This window comes from Podarcis cretensis (assembly GCF_951804945.1).
Source record: "Podarcis cretensis genome assembly, chromosome: 1".
NCBI lineage: Eukaryota > Metazoa > Chordata > Lepidosauria > Squamata > Lacertidae > Podarcis > Podarcis cretensis.
The window spans coordinates 29,076,362-29,090,394 of NC_137170.1; the positions used below are offsets into that span (position 1 = coordinate 29,076,362).

At 44.5% G+C, this 14,033-nt stretch overlaps 1 protein-coding gene across 13 annotated transcripts in view; it reads right to left on the minus strand.

Moving 5' to 3' along the window:
• Positions 1-14,033, minus strand: part of NRXN3 (neurexin 3) — a 1,235,498-nt gene that overhangs the window by 42,470 nt on the left and 1,178,995 nt on the right. For 8 of the 13 annotated variants that reach the window (XM_079988538.1, XM_079988539.1, XM_079988540.1 and 5 more), the window contains one exon: positions 2,832-2,925. In XM_079988538.1, coding sequence (XP_079844664.1) covers positions 2,832-2,925 — 94 coding nt within the window. The remainder of the gene's footprint in view (positions 1-2,831; positions 2,926-14,033) is intronic. The other 5 variants (XM_079988533.1, XM_079988541.1, XM_079988535.1 and 2 more) reach the window with 1 other exon arrangement.

Sequence of the window (14,033 nt, forward strand, 5' to 3'; positions counted from 1 at the left end):
ATTGCTTATCACCAACTTTTGGGGGGCAGGGAGCAGGGTTGCAGCTTGGTGTGGTTGTGGCGGATCAGGGCCTCTTCCCAGCTCTGGTGCGACTGGGGGAAGAGCGCCACTTCCTCCTTCCCCTGTTTCACTGAATGCTTGGGCTTGCCTACAGTTGGAACCATTCAGGTTGAGTGGGTAACCCCGGCAGAGGACCTTGCTATGGAAAGATTCAGCTGCCCTATTTGGGGCCAGGGAGGATTTTGCCTCCAGACATTTAGGCCCATTTGGGTTTTTTGCCTACCTCGTAGTGACTGTCACAACTTGATGGCAGATAAGGCATTGGGCTGGATCCTTAGTCTAAATGGATGGGGGTGGGTACCCCCCTCCACTCCAAAGGATCAGGGTATCCCCTTAAAGGGACCCAGTGAGGATGCATCTGTCCTGTCACCCCAGATGGGGTACAGATGGGCCATGGCACCCCCTAAATGGTGATCCTGATGGGGGGATCACTCTGATTTTATGTGCATCATATGGTGATCCTTAACATTGATCAACCCTGCCAAAATAACCAACCAGCAAATGGGCTGGTTGATTCAGGATACACACCCAATGCCTTTACCAAAACCTACTGGCATCTGTAACTAATATAGTTGTGGCCTGGGTTTTCTGGGTTTCTGTGGTTATCGAAAGCTTATCATGCCTTGGCTCCATCATCTGTGGCTCTACCACTACAACCTTGTAGTAACTGCTTTGCGCTTGTAAACAGAGAGCACAAAGTCTGGGTTGGGTGGTTTTGAACAGCCATCCATGTCTCCTTCCCAACTGCTGACTCTGCAACATGTTTGTGGACTGAATATGACTACAATGGGAGGATTAGAAAAAGTTGGGGGGAAGAGTCATGGGGCAGGAGAAGGAAATAGTCAATAGAAGTTCTTTTGTACTTGCCCCATGACAATGGCTTGATTTGCATCTTGTTAACCCAAAGTATGGCTTAGTGGGACTCCATGAATGTGCTGGTTCCCAGAGAGGAGTTCACAACTGTTTTGCTCCCCTCTGGGCCTTTTAGCTCAGTACTGGGTGGTAGCTAAGCCTAGGCTTGGCTTAGCATGCCATCCAAACCCAGGAGTGTGGTTGTTGTTGTTGTTGATGATGATAAAAAACAAATGCATAGATCACTTCACAGCATAAAGTCATTGAAGCAGTTAATGTATCTCCTTTGTTACCATGAACAAATCTTGGCTACAGATCACCACTGAGGCGGAAAGACTTTAACCACTATCCTGGGCTAAGACAAACCACACCGTGCTGAGCTAGACAGCCTGAGAAAGTGCTATTTCCTCCTCAGCAGCCAACATGTTCACTCGTTCATGTTAAGCCATAGTTTGGCTTGGTGTCAAGTGCGAATGCAGCCATCGAATGGATATATTTTGATAATATATTATCAATCAGCAGTGGCTGCTGCAAGAATGTTTATGTTGATATCAGTAGTTAAGCAAGCCAAAACCTTTAGCTTAAAGAGCTTCAAGAACATCTGATGGAAGAAAGCAATTCTGCCATTTTCTTAGACTGAACTGTGTATCAACTTATTCTTCAATTCATAATGTTATGTTCCTCTAAGTTTATCATGGAACTTCCCAGGTACATGCAAAGCCACAGTGGTTCTCATTACTGCCAGAGCAAGTCCTACCCCTAAAATGCAAGCAGAATATGAGGGGTGGAAGAGAAATGTGAAAGCACTAGCCTTGGGTGGCTTTTATTATTATTATTGTATTAATCTGAAACACTTCAGGGTACTATGAACAAAACCATCTGATGTTTGGATTTTAGAATTTTTTTTTATAAAAAATATTAGCCTCTTCAAAATAATAAAATCACCCCCTTTTTAAAAGGAAACAAAACAAAAATAAAACAAAAGTAATAAGCTTGTCTACGTGTTTCACTTTTAAGGACAGATTCTCATAAAAATCAATTTTGTACACAGAAATTCAATGAAATTCTGTTCTCTATTATAGAAATGCTTAACTCATGGCAAGCTTTGAAATAAAATAAAAATAAATACTTGGAAGAATTAGTTAAAAATAAAATAGACTGCAGTTGCCTGCTGGATATTAATACTGTCATATCTATCCCACCAGAAGAAAAGCCATCAAACCATCAAAATGTATCTAGGGTCGAAGGGAGAAATCGAGTCGGTTTCAAATTGCCACCCTAAGTTTTGACCGTTCAGTGGATACATTTTGAAGCATCGCTGCTGCAGGTAACATGGCACAGCTTAGTATTTTGGAATGACTATGCTTTAGTCCTTCTCAAATTGTTTGGGTAAATAGAGTGGGCACACCGCCATGTTAGCCACATTCAAAATCCCATGGGCACATGGAACTTTCACGGCATATTTTCACATCCATCAAGAAGAATTCAATGACAGATATGACAATAGCTGCATGCTGGGTTTTCTTCTTCTTTTTAGTCAGTAGTCCAAACTTTTAACATGCCAGAATAAAGGCCACTTTCCTTCTCCCCACCAGGGCCTGTTCAAAAAAACCCACTACAAATATGTAGCACAATGGTTGGTGACCAACTGAGTAGGTACTGGTTCCAGAACGTTTGTTTTCCTTCGAAGATGGCTTCTCCAAATGATGACATATTTGTGTCTTGCTCCTGCCAACTCCATGGGATTGGATGCTTGGCTTTATGCGTTTATATCGGATATACAGTTCTACACATATATACATATATCACATATACATATATAGGCGTACATATATATGTATACATTCACACACATATATATATGTAGGCATTGTTAACTGCAAAATGAAATAAGAAAGCAGGCGGAATATAAGACTGACCTGGCTTACCTACACTCTGCTCACATTCAATGAGGTCTTCGTCATCATTAGAACATTCCGCTGAATGGTCTGAGGAAATGAGGTCATCTGTTGTCTGACAAGTGAAACAAGCACAAGGAGACAAAAAGAAAGAACCGGTGATCAGACAAAAAGAATGGCACTCCCAGGTAGATGAATCTGCAAACAGGAATACAATTCAACATAACTACTAAGCATAGGTAAAAAAAGGTAAAGAACCCCTGGACGGTTAAGTCAAGTCAAAGGCGACTACAGGGTTGCAGCGCTCATCTCGCTTTCAGGCCGAGGGAGCCGGCGTTTGTCCACAGACAGCTTTCCGGATCCTGTTGCCAGCATGACTAAACTGCTTCTGGTGCAATGGAACCCTGTGATGGAAACCAGAGAGCACAGAAACATAGTTTACCTTCCCGCCGCAGTGGTACCTATTTATCTACTTGCTCTGGCATGCTTTCAAACTGCTAGGTTAGCAGGAGCTGGGACAGAGCAACAGGAGCTCACCCTGTCACGGAGAATTGAACTGCCGACATTCCGATCAGCAAGCCTAAGAGGCAAAGTGGTTTAGATGACAGAGCCACCCACATTTCCCCTACTAAGCATAACCATAAGCAACAGAGAAGGTGCACCATCAACAGCAAGTATTGAGCTATAGAGAATTATTGCCAACTCAACTTGGCTTTGCCACAGATGTTTTGTCATAGCACATGCCTGGCTTCATATGCCTTTTAATTGTTGCCATTATTTACTTTAACACACACATGCATATCCTACCAGTTGTTTTTTAAAAAATACTGGGGTCCCACACAACATCTCCCATTTAAATTTATAATATTTAATGCTTCTGAAGTGCTTCTGGAGTAGTCAAAGTATTTCAGAAACCATTGTGACAAAGTGTGTTCTCCAATAAATAAGAACACATGTTGCGGTGTGGGCCGCCGGGCCAGCCCTCTTGTTGCCAGACAGGTTAACAGTTGTTGTCTGGCATTGTGATTGGATAACCGGGTTGCTGGGGCAAATTGTATGTTGCAAATTGGGTGGGTGGGACCATAGTCTTTAAATATTGGTGCACTCTGGTTTCTCTTTCTCTTTGCAGAGTGCATTGGATCAGGAGCCATCTTCTCATTGTCTGGTTACATTTCTTTATTTCCCCCTTCTTTTTAATCCTCTCTAGTCCCTTAATTAATTTAATTTCCCTTTTTTCCTGTTTGATTTCTCACCCCACCTCTTACCCTGCCCTGTGGGAAGATTCTCCCTGTACCTGTGAGCGCTGCCTGTGCATAATCCTCCTTGGCTTGTCTTTCCCAATAGGGAGAGAGCCCCCATTAGGGGCTTTATTTAGCAAAAAGGTTTCTCCCATTTTTTGCCTGTTTAATTGTGGGGCTAGTCAGGGCTGTTCCCAGCTTAGCTGGAATCACTTTCGTTTATAGTATCCCCAAAGGTTGGCTTTATTTTGGGTGCATGCAGTGCTGTTGGCCGAGTTTTAATCTAGCCTTGGGCGGGAGCACTATTTTGAGTTCCTTTAATATTGCAATGAGACAATAAAAGGCAGAGAGCAGAAGCAGGGAGGCCTTCACGGCCTGCTCGGCCTGCACATATCATTCAAGCCTAAGCCTGCTACAGTTAGCAGTAAAGTAAATTGTTAAGTCTCGTGTGACATGTGTCTCATTCTCTCCATAAGAATTTATCTGTTTGTTTGCAGGCTCACTTGTTGCTAATGTATATCTTAGGCAGACAGAGTGGAGCCAGAGGCTCTCTGTGCCTCCAATGAGCACTCAGTGTATGCTCTTTAACTATGCTGTTTCTGAACAAGTTTATTTTCTTCAAGTTTGTTTTGCCCTGATAGTGGCAACTGCCATTTTAGAGACAAGCCATTGTGGCTTAGTGGCTAAAGTGTAGGACCAGGACCTGGGAGTCAGGGTTCATATCCCCCACTTAGCCATTGTTATCACAAAACATAACAAGCTGCTCCTTTTGGACTATTCTGTTGCTGGGTAGTTTGGCCCACTTGTGATATTGCTCCCAAAAGAACTTGGGGTTTCTTGAGGGCGTGCTTCCCTCTAAAGGGCAAACAGGGGTACCTGGACAGGCGGTGGGCTGCCTCGAGTTTGTTATCTCATTGGAAACATTTATGTCTGGCCTAGCAGGTGATCTTAGGGCTTGGCCCTAGAATTTGATGGCCTCTGGCAGCGTTTCCGGCCTGAATAGCGTCCCCATGTGGTGCCCAAAGCATTGGTTTCACCAGTTCCTCACATTGTTTAGTTAGTTTGTTTGTTTTTGCAGACTATGACAGGGCCTTTGCAGATGCCTCCAGAGCTTGCCTCTCCTGCAGAGGTTGACTTGCTGATGCCCTAGGTGCCTTCTTCCAGAAGAAAGCGTCTTCAGAAGAAGAGCAAGGAAAAGGGGAGCAGGGATGATGCTTACACCTCCCTGCAGGTACGTCATCCCTGGGTCTTTAGGGATCATCCTGGATAGCTCAGCTCGCTTTATTTCTGCTCGCTTTATTACAGGATCATCTAATGTTTTTGCTGTCACTCTAACCCGTTTTCAGTTGGAGAGCTTCAGATCCTGGGCTCTGGACGCCTGGCTATAGCCGGATTTTCTGGAGCTCCTGTGGCGCTTTGGCAACAATTGATAATTAAGAGTAGTAGTAGTTTACATTTCCCCTTCTGCTTTCAGGTCTTATGAGAAGGCCTAGACTGATTTCTTAGCGTTTAGCTGGCAGTCCTCGGCCATTCAGAGGAACTTGCCTCCATCCTCTGAGCAGGACCTGCAGTAATTGGCCTACCTGCTGCAGATCGGATGCATTGTTAAAACTATCAGAATTCAGTCAGCTGCAATGTCTGCTAGAGTAAAGCTTTTCAGAGTAAAGCTCTTTTTCAGAGACCCTTCTAAAAGTGTGTCGTGCGCAGGGTCTCGGAAGGTTGGAATAGGCTCCAGCCTTCATAGGACTGCAGGCAGGAAGCCAGTCAATCTTGACCTATGCAGTATCTGCAACAAGTTAAGACTTGTCTCCTGGCTCTAGATCTAGACGAGACTTCTTTCAGTATTCCATTGTAATTTTGGTGTACTGAGGGTTGGGGGAATTGTGTTGGAGCCAGCATGGGGCTGAGAGTTTGGAGGCTTATTGCCTCAGGATTTTTCCTTATCTGCTTTGGAGCTTGTCACAAGTGTCTGGAGCTCTAAGTCAGACCTAGTGAGCAGGGTTGCCATCATCAGGCTTCCAGTCACAGGTAAGGTGGGCCCTTGCCCTGTTATTGGATACCAGAAATATTTGGCTTTTCGTTCCCCTGGGGGCTGGTTCTCATGGGTTGCTCCTTCAGGATATATGCGTTCCCCTTTTGGAGTTGAGACTTGTAGTGCGCAACTCCAAAACTGACCAGCTGGGTCGGGGGGAGGTTGTCCGCCTCCCAGCGACTGGGGAGGTGGGCCCATGCCCAGTCAAGGATGTAAAGAAGTACTTGGCCTTGAGACCTCCTGGGGACAGCCCCCTACTCATGCATGAAAATGGTCACCCTTTGGCGCAACACCAGTTCACAAAAGTCATGCGTAAGGCCATCTATGCTTGTGGGATCTCGGCCTCTGGTTTCGCCCCTCATTCTTTTCGCGTAGGTGCAGCGACTATGGCGGCCCATTGGGGCTTCTCAGCCGCCAGGATCAAGGATTTGGGGAGATGGAAATCGGATGCTTTCAAGGGTTATGTGTGAAACAAATGCTGAGTTTGGTACTAATGTTTGTTTGTTTCAACCTTTGTAGATCCCACGCTGGTCTGCGTCTGGATAGTGGGACACAGCATCGTTCATTGGGCTGGCAGCAGAGCGAGGCAGTCTGCAAGGGGAGCATGTCTCGGCCTCCCACAGCACGTGCAAGTGTCATGGTTTTCCAGACGCGAAATGTCATGGGGAGAGTTTATGCCGCTGATTGGTCGCTGGCTGCTCTCGGACCCCCCCCCACCCTATGGCCATAGTGGTGCAGCTGGGGAAAAATGATGTGGCAACTATTGATTGCCTTGCTTTGCGCTCCCTGAGGTGGATTGAGGTATCCAAAAGGGATTTGGAGGCATTGGCAACCTTCAGTGAGAATAATTTGGTCTCACCTGTTGCAGAGGCACACCTGGCGCGGTGTTTCCTGCCCAGAGGCCGCTAAAAGGGCCAGGAAGCGCATTAACTCTGCTGTTTGGGGGAAGGTATTGGAGCTGGGTGGTTTGGTGATTCCCCACCCTAGCATTTATTTTAAGGCGAAAGCCCTTTACTGTGCGGATGGAGTGCACCATTCTGATTTGGGGAATGATATTTGGTTGGATGCTGTGGCTGAAAAATTAGGTTCCTGGTTGGGTTTGTGAGTGGTTAGCGGCGAGCGTTAAAGTGTGGCGGTTAGGTATTGGTTATAATATGCTGGTGGTGGAGGGGTCAGGATAGGCTGTGCCTGCCCCTCCTATTGCGCTGAAGGGAATTCCGTTAAAGGAATCCTGGGGCTTGCCACAATTTCGTCCTATCCCTGTCATGGGATCAGGGCCGTCCAATCCCTGTCATGGGACTAGGGCCGGCAAGCCTTCGGGGAACTGCTGGGGTGAGCGGCGTGGGTCTGATGCTTAGCTCAAATGACCCCCAAGTTTGACTTTCCCTTCTACTGGCTACCGATCGGACCTCGGGATGTCAGTTCTGTCCCAGGCGGGGGGACAGATAGTCATAACCAATGTCTAAACAACCACTCGCTGATTTTGTATTTTAATAAAGTTGTGGCCAAAATAGTGCCCAAAAACCAAAACTAAAATTACGTGTTATGTGTGAAGTTATTTGAGGGGTGGCCTGGGGACCTACACATGCAACCCTTCAAGTTTGGTCAGTATTAGTGTCCTCATATTACAGAATTTCAGTGACATCAGAAACACTGCTTGGGGAAATGGTAGGGATGGTTGCAGGTTTTTTGTTGACAAATAAAAGTTTGGCCCTGTATTCACAACATTTATGTTCTGTAGAACTGCAATATGTACTATGCTATTAGGTAATATAGATATGATATAATCCTATTATCAAGACACTGCCAGAATGAATCTTTTGCGCAGCTAATCCTTCTGGTCTGATAAAAATGTTGACTGTGGGCCAAACTACATGCATGTTAATCATGCAGTTTGCCTGTGAGTACATTATCTTTTTTTCTAAAATAGCCAGTCTGCCCCTGACCCCAGACCTGGACCTTTGGGGCTGCAGATTGGAGCAAACTGCAGGTTGGGGACAGGTATGATTTGAATAGGAACCACAGTGGAGGGCAAAGGTTCCCTGCTCCCATGTTGGGCAAGGGCTGTGCTGTAGCTCAGTGGTAGAGCATCTGGTTTGCATGCAGAAGGTCCCAGGTTCAATCTTTGGCATCTCCCAATAAGACTGAAATCCTGGAGAGCTGCTGCCAGCCTGTGTTGGTATCACTGAACTAGATGGACAATAGCCTGACTTTGCATAAGGCAGATTCCCATGTTGCTATAGTTTGGCCATGTGCAGTTAAGCTTCTGTTGATAATAATAATAGTAATAATAATAATAATAATACTAATAATAATAAATTTATTATATCCCACCCACCTGACTTGGTTGCCCCAGCCTCTCTGGGTGGCTTCCAACAAAATGCAGCATCAAACATCAAAAGCTTCCCGAAACAGGGCTGCCTTTAGATGTCTACAATAAATTGTATAGTTGTTTAACTTTTTGACATCTGCCGGGAGGACATTCCACAGGATGGGTACAACTACTGCAAAGCCCTTCTGCCTGGTTCTCTGTAATTTCACTTCTCTCAGTGAGAGAACCACCAAAAGGCATTCAGTGATGGACCTCAGTATCCGGGCTAAACGATGCAGGTGGAGAGGCTCCTTCAGGTATATAGGCCCAAAGTCATGTAGGGCTTTAAAGGTCAATACCAACGTTTTGAATTGTGCTAGGAAACGTACTGGGAGCCATTGCAGATCTTTTAGGACCAGTGTTATGTGGTCCCGGCAGCTGCTCCCAGCCACCAGTCAGGGAGCTGAATTGGGATTAATTAGTGGCCCCACGTAGAGTGCAGTGCAGCAGTCCAAGTGGGAGATAACCAGAGCATGTACCCCTCTGGCGAGACAGTGGCTAGGGAGGAGGGTTCTTAGCTGGCATACCAGATAGAGTCGGTAGACAGCTGCCCTGGCCACGGAGTGTAGACTGAACAGGGCAGGTGTGCCACCATGTTAAATAGGCCAGGCAGAAAATTGCCTTCCAGATACATCCACATAAAGCCAAACACTCAGCCCAGTTAAATTCACAAGGATGGATTCCTGTGCAATGTTAATGGAATGGTCAGAGCACAGCAGGTAGGGTCAAAGATCTGGCTCAGAAAAGCTGAAGCCACATCAAGAGCATCTGTGGCCCCAGTGAATTGCAGCACATGTTCCTTACACTTTCCAGCTGATAATCCCTCTTTTTTTTTTTTGCGGCTGCTCTAATTAACGAGCAGCATGTACCACAGTGTGTTAAAGAGAAGTGTAATGGCTTCTCTCCCCAGCAGCAACTCCTTCATGTAATTGCTGCAATTAGTAGAATTACTAATGGAGACCATTAGGGAGATTCTGTGGAAGCCTCTGGACACAGGCTATATGGCTCTTGCACAAGGCTACCAAATTACCCTGCCCTCAGCAACACGAACTCAGAGCTCGCACATGGAATTCTTTTCTCTTTCCTCTTTCGCTCCTGCAGGCATCAAAGGTGTGTGGTCTCTGTAATAAGAATTCCTGAACTGGAAGAAACCAATACACTGGAAAGAACCAATTTTGAAGTGGCCAGCTTGAGATACCATGCTTGCTCTTTTCAGAACAGTTTTCAGAATCTGCAGATACTGATCTTGCAGGAAGAAAGATGAAGGCTAGCTGCAGTGATCTCCATCTTCTGTGTTTTTAATTATGCATACAGAATTATGTCTGTCTGTCTGTCTGTCTGTCTGTCTATCTATCTATCTATATCTCTCTGTCCCCTATAATCATTCTGTGTTCTCACCAGCTAAATTACAACCTACGAGGTAAAGTATATATTGTATTTTATCTAAGCACCGGGAAAATCAAGTGGACTCGGAATTATAGAGACATCAAATTGGGAGACTAGAACAGATGCATAGCTAAAAGAATTTAACAGCCTAAGTGGTAGAATGGCTTGGCACATGAAGAATGTTGGGGCAAGGTTTTAAAACAGTGTTCATGAATGAAGGGTTTTGATGGGGCAATCTGACCAATGCCTAAATTAGGAACTTATGTATAGGAATGGAATACTCTTGTTAGGGAACCAAATTTGCTTAGCTGTCAGGAAGAGCAAAGCAAGAAATATGGTGAAAGGTTGTCATCAAGGGGGAAACAGAGGGTGGATCTACACACAGGGGGGGAAACACTATAAATAAGTCATAAATTAAATCTTTTTAACAAAAGAAAAAAACCCTTATGTAAAACAGCTTAGAAAAGTTTTGTGCTCTACAGTGCCATCTGGTGTTGCGTATTTATAACACATTTAAAATGCTAGTGGTTTTTTTTACTAATGTAGCTCAGTCCAGAGGCTCTGGGAAGCCAGTGAGAGACACCCAGAGATGGTAGAGGATAGGGAAAGGGGGATAAAAGGACAAAGGCTAAGATCAGATGGATACAGAAAAATAGGAGAAACTAGGGGGAGGCCATAGCTCAGTGGTAGAACATCTGCTTTGCCCGTCTATGGTTCCTAGAGCAATCCCTGCTGAGCTGGGAATGTCCTCTGTCTGAAGCTCTAGAGAGCCACAGTGTGGACAATACTGAGCTAGATGGACCAAAGTTCTGACTCCATATAAGGCAGCTTCCTATGTGCCTAGAAGAAGAAGGAACTATGTAGGTGTGGGTAGAGAAGTGGACCTGGGGTCAGACCAATGCATGAGGAAGCTCATCCAGGCTTGCAAGCTAAAAGACCATTATTCGTAAGAACCAATAACTTCGTTTCTTTTTTGTTTTCACTGGTAGGCCTTATATGTCTACATACATATCAGGTTGAGTATGGTATGACAATGCATCCAATTCTGAAATATTTATATTCAATTTTTCTTTAAATCTCAGTGCTGGAATTACTCAGTGCTGTATTAATGGTTGTAAAACTAAAGGCAGGTATTATAGTAAATGCCAATAAAAAATGCCCCTAGACAAAATACTTTTCATTTGTCCTCTAAAAGAGCTTTTGCCACATTTATAATATTATTTTTATTCTCCCTCTGCTTTGCCATTGTGTTTATTGAAATTGACTTGGTATCAAACTAGAGCAGGAGGAAGCTGAAATGTCTGCATCTAACCTTGAGGATTTATGGACATATTTACCTTCAAATTCCCTCAGTTTCACAGAACTGCCTCTAATGAATTATTGTTTCTGTAATCACCACCTTCTAATTATTCACTCGAAGGGTTTCATCAATCTTGCTTTTGGTGAGGGTCCTGCATCTGTGTTCATTACTATACATCATGGGCATGGCAAGGAAATTCTGGATAGCATGGCGAGATGTGGTCAGGACAATTACATACCCTCTTCCCTTTTCTGACAGTCCAAAGTTGGAATTTATGCTCCGTATCCATATCCTTTGACCCTTTGTTCCACATAAAATGGCTGTCTCTGAAATCTTCCACAGAGAACAGTCCCTTTTCGACTACCCCACTCACTCGCTGTGCCATGATTTGATGGGCATTAAGCACAAGATAAAATAAACCCTGCCACAGAACAGCTTTATGAAATTATAAATAACACATCCAGTGAATGATGGAGTTCTCATTTTTAGTGTGAATGGAAAAGAGAAAGGCCTATAAATATTGCCCTCCCTCAGTCAGAGAAGCTGTGCCACAATATGTTCCTGATGGCTGCCTCACATTCTTAAAAAAAAATGGGGCTTACATTCTCTTAGCAAAGGTTCTCTAAACCCCTTATTCTTGCCCTGACTTGCCTTTGAATTTGGATTTTTACCATGCTTTGGAATGAAAATAGCATAGGTTCCATACCTCCAAGTGTCCCGGTTTAAGTGGGTCATCCCGGATTGACAGAAGCCACCCCATTTTGGCTCCTTCGCTCCGGCCACACCAGAATGCAGGACCCAAAGACGGGCGCAAAACCTACCTTGCCCCTTCACGTCGCTACTCTTCCTCCTCCTTCCATCGCAGCAATTCCAGAAGCTGTTTTCTGGAAATATGTCTGCTGAAGCGGAGGAGGCAGAGGTGGAAGCTGAAGGTAGGAGGTGAGGAGAACAGGTGGGTGGAGTAAGTGGAGGAGTGCAGAGATGGGGCGAGCAGAGAGCGCTACAATCAGGTAGGTAGGTGGGTGGGTGAAGGAAGGATCGCCAAAATCAGGCAGGCGGGAGGAGGAGGGGTGTCCCCTTTTCCCCTTCCAGAATATTGGGACATATTTCGTTGCAGTTCTACTAAATCTAGTCCTAATAAGCACCCACACGTTACATTTAATGTTGCTTAGAAACTGGGCCCAAATATTTCCTTGGTTGTGACACGCCACCTGAGCATTCCATTCCATCATGCATATCCTATAAACACCATGTGTATCTGGGTACGGATCTTAAATGTTCATTTCTCTGAAACCGAAGTAGGTAATTGAGACAGGACAATTTAAATGTATCTCTCTAGGCAATGCTTGATGGAAATGTGGGGATGAGAAAGCAAACGCACACCGCCACACCCCCAACCTTAGGAATTCTGTATTGTGCTGTTAGTTGTAGAAGCACAAGGGCTAGTCGGTGGCAATGTGCAGAGAGGTTGAAGGTTGCAAGTAGGAAATGACCTGTTCCAACATGGTGTCCTGGCTCTCTCCTAATCCTACACATCCGTCATATCGACTTTGTTTTCCTTTTACTTTCCCCGTAAGTTTTACCTGAACAAGAAACTCCAAAACTTCCCTTTAGAACATGGCGCTTGGTGGAAATTCTGCTCCCCTCCACTACCAAGCTACATTGCTGATTTTAGTTTTGACTTCATTGCAGCTTCTTTCTTTCTGTGCTGCAGCCCATGCATCATTTTAAAAGCAAGTAACATCAATGAGCTTATGCTCCTCATCCATCTGACAGCAAGTCTATTCAGAATGTGATGAAATGCTGCTTTTCAATGGAAGGAAGATTCGTGGGAGTTGTTATACAAAGGCTGGCTCCCCCTTTATGTCACTTTTTTAAAAAACCCATTGAAAAATGGCAACAAATAAGTGATGCCACTGATATGTTAGCAGGCTAATGTGATTTTTGACTACATTAATGGAAAGAGTTTCCAAGTCATGCCGTGTAATAGTTTATTTTGCACTAGTCAGGCTTCATCTGAAGTAGTGCATTCAGTTCTGGTCACCAAACTTAACAAAGGATAAAGACAAACTCCAAAGAGGGTAGTGAAGATCAGTGGTATGGCAAACAATGTGATGAAAATTTGAAAGAATTGTGTAGCTTAGAGAAGAGTAGACTCAGAGAGGATGTGAAAATGCCCTTCAAATACCTGAGCAAACACCCAGGGGAAAAGGACTAGATTTAACAGCCTTAAGTTACAGGAGGGTAGTTTTTGGCTGAACTTTTTAACCAAAAGAGCAATTTGTCAATGGAACTAGGTACCAGAAACAGTAATTCTGAGCTCTCATAAGAACCTAATAAGAGTCTGCTAGATCAGGCCAATGGCCCACCTTGTCCAGCATCCTGTTCTCACAGTGGCCACCCAGATTCCTGTCGGAAACCCTCAAGGAGGATTCAATCACAAAAGCACTCTCTCCTCCTGTGGTTTCCAACAACTGGTATTCAGAAACATTTCTGCCTCTAATTGTGGAGAAAGGGTATAGCCATCACGACTAGTAGCCATCAATAGCTCTCTCCTCCATGAATTTGTCCAATTCACTTTTAAAGCCATCTAGACTGGTAGTGATCACTGCCTCTTGTGGGAGTGAGTTCTATAGTTTAACTATGCCCTTCAAGCTGTGAGCTATCTGTTGGGATGATCTAATCCTGCATTAGACTACAGGTCCTCTCCAACTTGATAGTTCTGTGATTTAGCCCTTTTTACCTAATGATGTACAGTAGTTTTAGATTTTATCTTGAGCATCCTTTGCTGTTGATAATTTAGCCATGTTAAATTATCTACATCCAGGAATATCAGTGTTCCTTCCATGCATTAATTTTCTACTCTAGTAAATTAAGAGACTAGATCTTGCTTATC